Here is an 11,777-nt window from a genome sequence, read left to right on the forward strand (position 1 = left end):
TAGGTGGGACACAAGGAGGCTACAACCCCCCCCCCCCCAAAGTGAACTTAATATATTTTTAGTAGAATTTAATGTAAGGAAAATGATTTTTTATTAAGAAATTATCAACTTCGTTCATTATGGGTTCTGGAAAAGAAAAAAATGTGATAAATAAAAAATATTTAATGATAAAATTGTCATATTGTGATTGATAATTTACGCATAACTCACAAAGTATAGTTGAAATGTCGAAAAACGTTTACGTTGTCGTGTATTTTTCGAATCTTATAGAGAATATACATAGATGACCGGGGCTGGCGTATTCTGCCCCAAAGTGACTTTTACGCAGCCCACTAAAAGCAACCTTCTGTATACGATAATACGGATCTTTTTTATCTGCCTCAACTGTCTGTCTACATTCTACACACGGTACCACTCCCAAGTGCCAGAGTAGCAGGTAAACTGAAGCTGGCGACCACGGGACCACGGCAAAAAAGCGACTGCCCCAAACTAAATTACTAACCGGTTCTACTCACCGCATAGTGAGCGGGATAAACAAACACTTGTAGAATCTTAACGAGACACCAACAATATAAAAAATATATTTCCTTTTTTGGTTAAGAGAAATGTGTGTGGGGCAGTGCCCCAGTTGCCCTTAAAGACTGGATAGTTTTTAAGTCCACTGAATAATTCTATTCGTTTTATTATGGTCAATGAATTTTTTATTTGATTTAGTTTTTATAATTGTGGTCCAATTTTGTTGAAGATTTGAAAGTTTTGTTTGTACCATTTTTTTCCGAAAATTATTAAGGAATTTATCTCTCAATTTAGAAAAGTAATTTCAACATCAGACAAGGTATAGGACCTTGACTCCACCCTGTTGTTAAATTTTAAAATTATAATCATACCATATAATTGGATATACATAAATACATGTTATTAATGAAATAGCTACCAATCAAGCAACTGGGAAAACTTCCACGGCCAAATTATTGCTTTATTACCAAAGCTTTCTACCAAGTCAAGTTCATTTTCCGAGGTGTCAATTGTTTGCGAATTAGTGGAAAACGTGCACGTGGCCGACATTAAGCAAATTATCATCGAATCGATCGAGGAAAAAAGTGCATGTTTCATAAATGGAATTCAATGGGCTACGAGATTATATCACCCCAACAGTTTGGAGCATTATGTTGGGTTTTAATTCTGGCGCATTGTGATTACACAGAGACGTCAGGGCCGCATCGACCCCAAATCGACCCAAAAACCGACCCTTGACCCAAGACTGACACCTAAACGAGGCTGAAATTAAACTGATAAATCACAGTTGAAGTTTCTTATGACTTTTTTTCACACAAACCATAGTCTAGTTTAGCGAAGACTTGATAAACAACGAACCTTGTTCTTAATTTATCACAATAAGCACGCCCACTACATAAACTCTACCCAACACGTGTACCCTAGTATGTAAATTTTATTTCAGCTAAAACTTCTGGCACTGCTAGAAAATTCATTTGAACAATGCTTACTTCCAATCCAGTCCTGGTAGGGCAAGTGTGCCCACACCAATGGCAGATTAATTTAATAAAAACCGTGACAGATCGAGGTGCGGAACTGATGCAGCTAGAGCGCAAGGTGCACTAGGTCCCATGTTGACTGCACTTGTGCACCCCGCACTACGCAAATTTTTCACGGTCATACACTCACACCACAGATTACTATCAAACGATGAATCGAAGCGTAATGAACTTAGTTTAATAAAAAAAAGACGTCTAGGTTGATATATGTTGGTAGGAAGTGGTGAAGCTGGCAGAAACTCCTCATCACCACCGATTCCCATTTTTGAGAATGTGTAAGCTCTAGTTCAATTGCTTAGTGTGTTAAAATAAAAATAAAAGACGTAAAATAGTCGAGGAAATTTGTATTATACTTACTCGAATGGTACCCAAGAGAATGAAGAAGGAACGAAGGTAAGTCACAAGTAGGCAAAGTGTATCAGATATATGAGTGTATAGATGTAAACCAGAGAAAGGAAGAATTAGTCGTGAATAGAGACACTAATGGAGTAACAATATAATTAATAAGAAAGGCAAGTAGCCCCAGAGTCAAGAGTAAGGCAAATTAAACAAGAAATAACCAAAGAAAGAAAGAAAGTCTTGAACTGAAAAAACTATTGAAGAGTCTGAGAGTTTGTAACGTGCTTTAACCATTTTTGATATAAGATGTGCCAAGAAAATTAAAAATTTTGTTTAGTGATAATCAACCAGTGGACCACAGGGTTAAAGTAGTTGCACACGTGCACATGACGCGGTCACCGGAGGCTGCGCACTTGTTAGACAAACACTTTCATATAATATTGTGGGACATTTAGCAGATGATTCGCGATGGGGTGTCGTGGCCCCTTTCTACAAATTCAGTCCCTATCGGTTGAATAAAAAAATATAGTCATGGACTATATGAAATGCTATTTCATAAACGAATGAAACTCAAAACCAACAATATATCAATCTGAAAAAGTTTTTGGTTGGTAAAAGATATGTGGTGGCAGGAGTTCGGCCACCTGTGTGAAAACTTAAATCAGTCGCTCATTAAATTTGTCAGCATTTGTATAAATCATATAAATAAAAATAAAAAATTAAGTGTATGCGAATAGTGCATAAATCTTATACCTTGTATTAAATATTGTGTGGGAAATATAGTGTTGAAAATTCACAGTAAAAATTAACCAGAAAAACAGACAGAAAACCATAAAAGCTTAGTTCCGAACAAGACCAGACTGTAAGAGAGACTTACAGTCTGGTCTTGTTCGTACTTAACTCCCAACCCCACATCTAGGATATTGTTTTTTCGATGAACTAATACTCAACTTTTTTTTTTTCCGGCGGGGGGCAATCTTCTAGAAGACACCACCAACGAGTTTAATTCCGATGGTAGTGTGGGATTTTTACCCACTAAAACCCCCCTCCTCTTTAGCCACCACCCGGCTACTAATTAAGTATTGCTCAAGGGTGGCAGCCAGGATAGCCATCTAGGCTCTCGTCATTTTACAAAGTCCGACTTCTTTTCTCTCGATCGCGTTCTGCCTCTTCTTTCTCCTGCATGATGCATACTGCAAACGTAGTGCACGTTGTCCACGCCTCTGCACTCTCAAGCATAGCAGGAATCATGTAAGTCGTCGTTACATACTTGAAGAAATATGTACATCTGGGAGTCGCAAAGATAATAGAACATAAAAGACCTAGCTCTATGCGGACCGAAGCTATACTTGCTATCCCGTTATTTCCCTGAATTATAGTTTGGGTGTGTTATAACGTCCGAGCTATGCCAGCAGCATAGCTCGGACGTTAAGCTTCTGCTTACCGTCAAGAAGGTGCCGGGTTCTATCCCTGAATGAAAATGAATTTTTCAGAGTATGCTGTTGGTCAGACCTGGATTTGTGACTCCAGGTTGATCGTTTCCTATCAGAGTTTGCCAATTTTCTCTGATTTCATTGTTGAAACGGTTCCCGGAAAAAAAAAATTGGCTAAAAATCCTTCCTACCTACTATGTCACCACTATTTGAAATTTGATGGATGTACAATAAAAATTTATGTACAATTCATAGATGTCTCGTTAATTTGCGAGTTTTTTCAGTGTCTCGCAATTCAACGACTTATAATAAAAAAATGCTGCATTTGTATTTGTAATTGGCCAGGAAGGCGCATTGGGATTTACCTGTAAGGCCTTCCTGGTATATATGTAAAATAAAATAAAATAAAATAAAATAAGTAGAAGTAGGACCGGAAGCGTGCTTTTTCCAGGAAACAGGGCATTTTGGGTCTATTTTCCAGGAGACAGGGCAAACTACATAGCTAGAGAGCATAAAAAAAGGTTCATCATAAAAATTAACAAAGCACGGCGAACAATGAACAATGAACTGCGCAAAGTTCGTCCACTCTTTAGTTATAAGCAGTCTTCGGCGGTCCAGCATGCTTTTTCCAGGAAATAGGGTATTTTGGAGCTATTTTCCAGGAAACAGGGCAAACTGCAAAGCTAGAGAGATAAAAATTAACAATGGTGCGCAGTGTCCGGCGCGCTATAGTTATAAGTAGAGTACGGATAGCCAAGGTGCCGTTTGTTATTCAATTGTTGTAAATCCTTTGTAAAAAAGGTTCAAAAAACCTTTAACAATGCATTTACAACATTTGAACAATAAACGGCACCTTGGTTATCCGGGCTCTAGTTATTAGTTGTAACTTGCAACAGAAATTCACAAGTATACAACAAGATATCCTTAAATGCATTTTTAATGGTACGATGTCTTTTTTCGTATTTTTTAAGGAATATAATTTTTTTCTCTTTCATTTCTTTCGGATGCCTTTATATTTCGGCCGCCTGTGTGCGTTGCACGCATTTGTACATATGTGTGAAGAAACACACAAGTTCAATCTGTAAAAGGATGAAACTACATAGGTACAAAGAGAGCAGATTCCAGAAGATTCTTCTAGAAAATTTTGCTAGGACGTTGGGATCAGATCTTTGATAAGAAGATAAGATCTTTGACATTGGTAACGAAGAAGAAGATGCTTAATGGTATTTATATTTTTATTATCAAAAATAAGCCTCTATAAAGTTATGTATAAACAAAATGAGTATCAGATTCAAGATTCAGAAGGGGTTGAAAGAATGGATGAGCTCAATCTGTGAAAAATTGGTACAAACACGACCCAAAAGTAATGGAATACAAGTTCGTCTGCAGATTTTAAAATTTGAATGTATTAAAGATTATTGGAAAGGCGAAGGAGAAGAATGTTATAATTTTACTTCTGGGTATGAAGTTGTTAGTTCGTATGAATTTAATAAAGTGATAAAGCTGATTGTGTGATGTTTCTGCGCTAGTGTAGGGTGTTGGGGTGTCACCCCACTCACTTTAGCCAGCATCCCTAGCATTTCAATAACAATGCCCTAATCACATTGTAAAGCGATATGTCCGCACTCTTAATTCAGTGGGCAAAGCATATTTTGAGTAGATTATAAATATGAGCGGGGCGCAGGTCTCGTGTTGCAGTTTTAATTGGACCTGCAGCGATGCAGGTCACAGGTCCTTCGTCGTCTTGACCCATACCAGACGAGCATGTCATCAGAGATGGTCGAGAAGTTATTGGAGAAGAGGAATTCCTCGAGTAAGCTGAATTGGAAAAAAGCGGCAAAAGTTAAAACTTCTACGATGGCCGTAGAGCAGTTGGCGAGAGGAGTCCGTACTTTGAGTTTTGATGTTGAAGATTTGCCAGTGCAAGATGATGATATAGACCGAGTAAGTTTACTTATTTAGACTAGATTGATTTGTTTTGAATCTTGTAAACTAGTCTACACTTAGAGCGTATTTTATAATAATGATTAAAATTTGAGAAGATTTTGACTGATTCGAATTCAGAATCGATCTCTGATCACGTTTTCATGATCTAGAAAAAAAGGCCGTGTGCCTGTGTGTAGGTGTATTTTGGTGATTTTTTGAACAACGTTAGTCCTATCGAACTGAAACTTAGTATCGGTCACTGAAATTCTTATCGATACGAGGTAAATTTTTTTCAAATTTTTAAGCTGACCGAAAATGGTACTTCTCCTTATAGATATCCTCTTTTTTTTTAAGTTTTTGTATTCAATTATCTCCCAAACCGCTAACCTAATCAGACTGAATTTTTTGACATGTAATATAAATTATAAATTTTATACCCTAATATTTTTTGAATATTTTTACTACTTTTTTGAGTACACTCCAGAGAATCGAGATTTTTTTATGTTTGTCTCAGAAACATTTTGGTTCGTTGAACTGAAATTTCATAACTAGAAGTTTAAGCTTAATATCAAGTTATTTATAAAATTTGGTAAACATGCGTCAACCGGAAGTGGCAGTTTACTCTTTTTCGATTTTTCTTCCACTATTTTTTTCGACCCTTAAACATGTGTGCTCTTCACGAAAACATTTAAGCACATACATATATTGTATCAATGTGATGAAAATAAAAAAAATCACTAAATTTAATTAATCGGAAGTAGGATTTTTTTCTCTAAGAAAAGTTAAAAATGTTGTGACTACGATTTTTTCCACACCTCCGATCGTATTAAGCTGAATATTTGTATTTGTGTTCTTTATCTACTAACTTAGAGTTGATAAGGTTTTGGTCATAAGGTTTCTTATATTTCATTATTTTATTTTGACGTTTTGAATTATTTTTTTTCTTTTAATATTTAATGTGTATAGTATGTATAGTGATTTTAAGTAATAAAAAAATTTTGAACAAAATCCGACAACTGGAAGTAGAACTTTTGTCTTGTGTAAGTTTTCCATACATTTGCTCTCAAATTGTATCGAAAATGCTTTCATAATCGGAATATGTGTATGTTTAATTATTTATCGAATTTTGTTTTGTGACCTTCTTATATTTCTCAAATACATAGATAAAGTCAAGAGTTTTTTTTTATTCATTATTTTCAATTAGGTCAATATCAATTCCAAAATGGCCACCACCTTGACCATTTTCTGGATCCGCTAGTGATTCCTGTCATATACTACAGTATTTGGCTTGGTCTATTGTAAGTTGCTACATACATATGTATGTATGTATGTATGCACATATATTGTAAAGTTTAAACATAATTTTCAATAAGAATTGTAAATAGGTTTTTGAGCACTTTTTCCTATAATGCTGTACATTACCATTAGAATAATATTATTGCTAACAAAATTAAATTAAAATTGTAAAATAGAAAATCATCAGTAGATCAGTAGCTGTTAAAATAGCTATAAGATTTATTGTGAACATAGTTTAGTAATAATAAAAAGCACTTAAAAATAAAAATAACATAATTTTGGTAGCAAACTTATGTGTCCACAGAGGTATTCTTATTCACTTTTAATTTAAAGAAGTATCCAACTTTAAAACCTAATTGGCTAATTATATCTTATTTTTGTTTAAAATCTTTTCAAGATCATAGTATTATATATGTAATTCATAAGTTATGTTTTAAATAAGGCATACTATGTATGTACATACAATACTTATGTATATTTTACCCCGAATATTATAATCAACATGTTCATATAAATTTATAAAACATTGGATTAATGAAAGTTTTGTTAAATTTCAGAATTTACTAGCTAGGATAGACAATAAAGGATTTTTAAAATTAGGTACGAGCGAAGATAAAAGTTCATTCAAACGCATAAACTTGGCTCCGGACATTCACAGTACAAATATCAAGCTGGAAATAGCTCAAAATACAATAAATAGTACAAAACTTTATTTAGAAATTACAAAAGATGTAGAAAAAGGAAAAGAACTTCTACTATGGTTCTCGGAAGACGTATTAGCAATTGTTAATATGCCGTTTTTAACTCCAATCAATATAACAGGTATATTTCACTGCCATTTAAACTTATTTATTATATGTACATACTAGTGTTTGGACAATAAAACATTTAATTATATTTCCAGGTCATAAAAAGTACCGATGTCACAAATGTGAAGAAGCATTCGAATATCCAAATCCACTTAAAATACATTTGCTGCTTTCATGTCAGGTGCAACCAATATACATTTTATGGCAACACATATCAATGAGTATAAATTCAACCAGAAGATCTGAAAACCTAAACACACTGAACCCATACACGAGAAGTGTCTCCGAGCCGCCTTCGTCAGCATTCAGTCCGTACAGGAAAAGAGAAATCGAAGTCACGAATGTAAATTTACTTCCATTGAATCTCACGGTGGGTACTTCCATGCAACAGCTGAACCCGCACCAGCAATGGATGAACAACATGCTGGAGTTCAAGACATCCGGATCTCTCGACGAAATATCAAGCAACTACGCAGCCGATGTGGAACTCTTCGCCAGCAACTGGGGCAAGTTGAAGCAAGGCCACATGTGCGTGTACTGCGGCAAGATCTATTCGAGGAAGTACGGGCTGAAGATACACATCAGGACCCACACGGGCTACAAGCCGCTGAAATGCAAGTTCTGCCTGAGGCCGTTCGGAGATCCGAGCAATCTGAACAAGCATGTGAGATTACACGCTAGTGGTCTGACTCCTTACATGTGCTCGCTTTGTGGGAAGGTTCTAGTTCGACGGAGGGATCTTGAACGACATTTAAAGTCGCAGCATTTGAATGAGGATGGATGCTCCATGGTTGATGTTAAAGAAGCTAATAGTGATTAGTTGGTCGAAGATTTAGTTGTCGTTTGAGTTGATTTAGAAGATATGTATCATACAGTTTAAATGCCAAGAAAACTAGTCCATATGTTAGAGCCGGCTATCCCAGGTGACATTGTTGCTCGTGGTCACTCTTGGTCACCCAACTCGGGCAACCAGAAGCGACCAAGAATTCACTCACCAATACTATTCAATACGTGACGACAGTTACGTGTTCATAGTTCTTTCATTATATACATAGTTGCAGGCAATTAATCACCGAGAGTGGCACTCCTCAATATGTTGTGAGGGACCGAACCAGTCACTCAAGCTAGAACATCACCGTGACCAGACCTAACACCTGGCTGGTCGGGTTACTTTATAGTTTGAGCAACCAGTGAGTTGCCTGGTGTGGTGTGCTCCATACAACTGTATAAATTTGATCTGGTCGCGCAACAAAGTCACCCATTGTGATTGGGAAATGTAAAGTATTGTTGTGTAGGGGTGGGTGGAGGATCCAAGTAAAAGGCCAAAGTCGTGTCACAGCGTTTATTGGTGATTAAGGAGATACACGCACTGGCAGTGCTCCGTCCAGAATGTCTTGATATCGCCTAAGTACCGCCTTATAACTAGTCACCGGAGCCTGAGGGGGCCGTGTATTGTTCAAAGGTTGTAAATGCATTGTTAAAGGTTTGCCGAACAATGGATAGCACTGTGACTATCCTACCTCTACTTATAACGGATCGGTCACTCAGGGCATCTTCGACATGCGGTTACTTCCCTATTGTTTAGGCATGTACCCGGATATGTATTCCCACAGTATCGGTCACTTCTGAGAAGGGACCAATAGCGGCCAATTCGGTGGCCATTGTTTAGCCTATATGCACTTAGTCTAGAGATAATCCTTGCAACCAATTATAACGGTCACACAGTCTCTGGGATGTTACTCAGCCTAATCCGATTGCACTTACTCAGCGTTGTACGTAACAGTATGTTATAATTACACCAAAAAGCCTCTTTAGAATTCTTTTGTGCAAATAATTTGCATTAGTGGTAGCCTTTTATATCTACAATGGGGCTCTCTTACACTACTGATTGATAGCAATGTGATTTCATATTTAGATTGTAAACCGAATCAGTCAATTATTGCAGTTTTCATCTAATGAAAGCGTTTTGTAAAATATTATCAAGTAGATTTTAAATGTTTTCTTTGATAACTCTGTTTGAGAAAAGAAAAAGTTTTTTTACTAACTATAATGTGCCATTGTGAATTAAAAACATTGTTTTTGACTATATTTAATTATAAAATGTAAATTTATATAAGATTTTATGCGTGTTTCATATATATTTTTATATTATCAGACTTTTTATGTATACATATTTGGGTATAAATAAATAAAATCCAAATGTTTTTACGAATATTTTTTTTATTTTATTGATATATCATATAAACAAATCTAGGCAGCGCTCTTGGCGGCTAGTCTCTTATCACGTTCCTCAGCAACGGAGAGCTTCACACCCTTGCCTCTTGGCAGGGACACGTAAGCCTTCTTCCTCTTACCGATGATGAAGACGTTGTTCAATCTGGAAAAGAAAAAATAACAAATATATCATTCATTCATTCAATCACATAAAAAAAAAAACAATAGAACCAATACAAACCTTGTGGCGAAAGTATGATCCTGAGAATCCTTGATGTGAACAATGTCGAAAGAGCCGGGATGTCTTTCACGGGACACGATTGTGCCGACACGCCCTAAATTACGGCCTCCGGTGATCATGCACAAGTTACCGGAATCAAACTTGATATAATCGATAATGGTAGACGTGGCAATGTCAAGTCGGATTGTGTCATTAACTTTGATCATGGGATCCGGGTAGCGAATGGTGCGTCCATCATGAGTGGTCAAGAACGGTACGTTCTTCGGTCCCATCTGTACTTTCTTGACTTTGCAAAGCTTGTACTGCAAAAGTAAAAATAAACACAAATAAAATCTTCACACTTTCAAACTATATAAATAAAATCATAGTACGGAGCAAGTAACAACCTTAGCTTCTTCAGGGGTAATACGATGAATGGTGAATCTGCCTTTGACATCGTATATGAGACGGAAGAGCTCACCAGTCTTCTCAATACTGACAACATCTGAAATAGAGATAGCGTTGTGTTAAAAGTCAGCGGATACTTGTTAGTGTATGGCGATTTTGAGGTTATCGTACCCATGAATCCAGCTGGATAGTTGGGATCAGTTCGCACTTGTCCGTCGACTTTGATGAGACGCTGCTTGACGATTTTGGTGACTTCGCAGTTGGTCAGCGCGTACTTCAGACGGTTACGTAGGAAAATAACGAGCGGGAGAGATTCCCGCAGTTTGTGAGGACCGGTGGATGGCCGAGGGGCGAACACACCCCCCAACTTGTCCAACATCCATGCTTTGGGAGCATTCAAACGCTTCAAATGCTTCTTAGGTCCTCGAGCCTGTAACACATTAAAAATATTTTAAAACAAATGTAACATACCTAAACTAGGATCACACCATATAATGAATCAATGGGATTTACACTACTTGGAACAGATTCGCGGAATTTTTTGACAGGATTTACAATTTGCAATTAAGCCTGTTGATAGTATCATTGAAATGATTCAACGAGTCCGACTTTTTGGAATAAAAATTCTCATTGAACTGTCATTGGTGCGAGTATGTTTTGAGGTTATGTATGCGATGTGAAACACATCAACACAAGTCGAAATAGGCTGGTCAAAAAAGAATGATGATAGTCGATGATGGATTTAGATTCCATTATCAATATATTTGACATAGTCTTCAGTGTGGGGCGCACGCCCAGGGGGAAGAAAGGTGGATCCCAAATGTCGGTTGACGTTTGATGGGGAATGCGCGAGGTTCGCTCAAGTTGGGGCTCCGCCCGCCAAATTTCATGGGGGCGCAGGCTTACACTTGTTGTGAGGATTTTGCACTAGGTTTTGGTAATAATAAACGGCGGATGACCCGAGATTCGACGGGTAAAACTCACCATGGTGCCGGCTGACGGGGAAAGGCCGGAAGAGAGGAATGATCACACGCGCCAACTGATCGCAAGCTCGCCGATTGCGGCCATAACAACGTTTATATTTATTTGCATGTAAAATGTTGAAATTGCGAATTTGTGTTCGTATTATGGTTTAAAAATAACAATATATTATTATTTACGTATAAAAGTTAGATTTGTATTTTTTTAGTATTCGTTTGGGCAGAAAACTGGAAGTATGTAATATACGTATGTATGTATGCCACCTTTTTTCAAACATGTTTATAAAATAGCATCTGTAGTATTTTAAAAGTTTGCTCCAATATATAATGATCAATAAACTTAAACTATAATTTATTATATAGTTAAATTGATATAATATATAGGTTTTTAATATTGACCCTTTTTCATTTAAGATTGACCCTTTTTCATTTAAAATTTACCCTTTTTCATTTAAATTTACCCTTTTTCATTTAAAATTAAACCTTTTTCATTTTAAATTGACCCTTTTTCATTTCCAATTGACATTAAAAAGGAGTCGATTTGAAATGAAAAAGGTAAATTTTAAATGAAAAAAGGTCAATTTTAAATTGAAAAAGGG

The 11,777-nt window shown here is 36.5% G+C and overlaps 2 protein-coding genes across 2 annotated transcripts; one reads left to right on the forward strand and one right to left on the reverse strand.

Moving 5' to 3' along the window:
* Positions 1–5,089: 5,089 nt before the first annotated feature.
* On the forward strand, positions 5,090–8,283 carry Prdm13 (PR/SET domain 13). Its single transcript, XM_077429419.1, has 4 exons — positions 5,090–5,269; positions 7,105–7,369; positions 7,452–8,175; positions 8,232–8,283. Exons 1-4 carry the CDS (start codon positions 5,090–5,092, stop codon positions 8,281–8,283), a joined length of 1,221 nt encoding a protein of 406 aa, XP_077285545.1.
* A 1,279-nt stretch (positions 8,284–9,562) lies between these two features.
* RpS4 (ribosomal protein S4) lies at positions 9,563–11,296 on the reverse strand. The gene is made up of 5 exons (XM_077428770.1): positions 11,183–11,296; positions 10,370–10,628; positions 10,198–10,295; positions 9,812–10,113; positions 9,563–9,733 (listed from the first exon to the last, which is right to left on the reverse strand). The coding sequence occupies exons 1-5, from the start codon at positions 11,183–11,185 to the stop codon at positions 9,607–9,609; spliced, it is 789 nt and encodes a 262-aa protein (XP_077284896.1). The 5' UTR covers positions 11,186–11,296; the 3' UTR covers positions 9,563–9,606.
* Between the last annotated feature and the right edge of the window lie 481 nt (positions 11,297–11,777).

The sequence above is a fragment of the Arctopsyche grandis genome, chromosome 4 (genome assembly GCF_051622035.1).
Source record: "Arctopsyche grandis isolate Sample6627 chromosome 4, ASM5162203v2, whole genome shotgun sequence".
NCBI lineage: Eukaryota > Metazoa > Arthropoda > Insecta > Trichoptera > Hydropsychidae > Arctopsyche > Arctopsyche grandis.

Excerpts from the sequence above, each read along its gene's own strand:
- Prdm13 (XM_077429419.1), top strand. The coding sequence starts at position 5,090 with ATGTCATCAGAGATGGTCGAGAAGTTATTGGAGAAGAGGAATTCCTCG. Across the intron at positions 5,270-7,104 it reads AAGATGATGATATAGACCGA|AATTTACTAGCTAGGATAGA; the intron begins GTAAGTTTACTT and ends GTTAAATTTCAG. Across the intron at positions 7,370-7,451 it reads AACTCCAATCAATATAACAG|GTCATAAAAAGTACCGATGT; the intron begins GTATATTTCACT and ends TTATATTTCCAG.
- RpS4 (XM_077428770.1), bottom strand. Across the intron at positions 10,296-10,369 it reads CTATCCAGCTGGATTCATGG|ATGTTGTCAGTATTGAGAAG; the intron begins GTACGATAACCT and ends TCTCTATTTCAG. Across the intron at positions 9,734-9,811 it reads GATCATACTTTCGCCACAAG|ATTGAACAACGTCTTCATCA; the intron begins GTTTGTATTGGT and ends TTTCTTTTCCAG.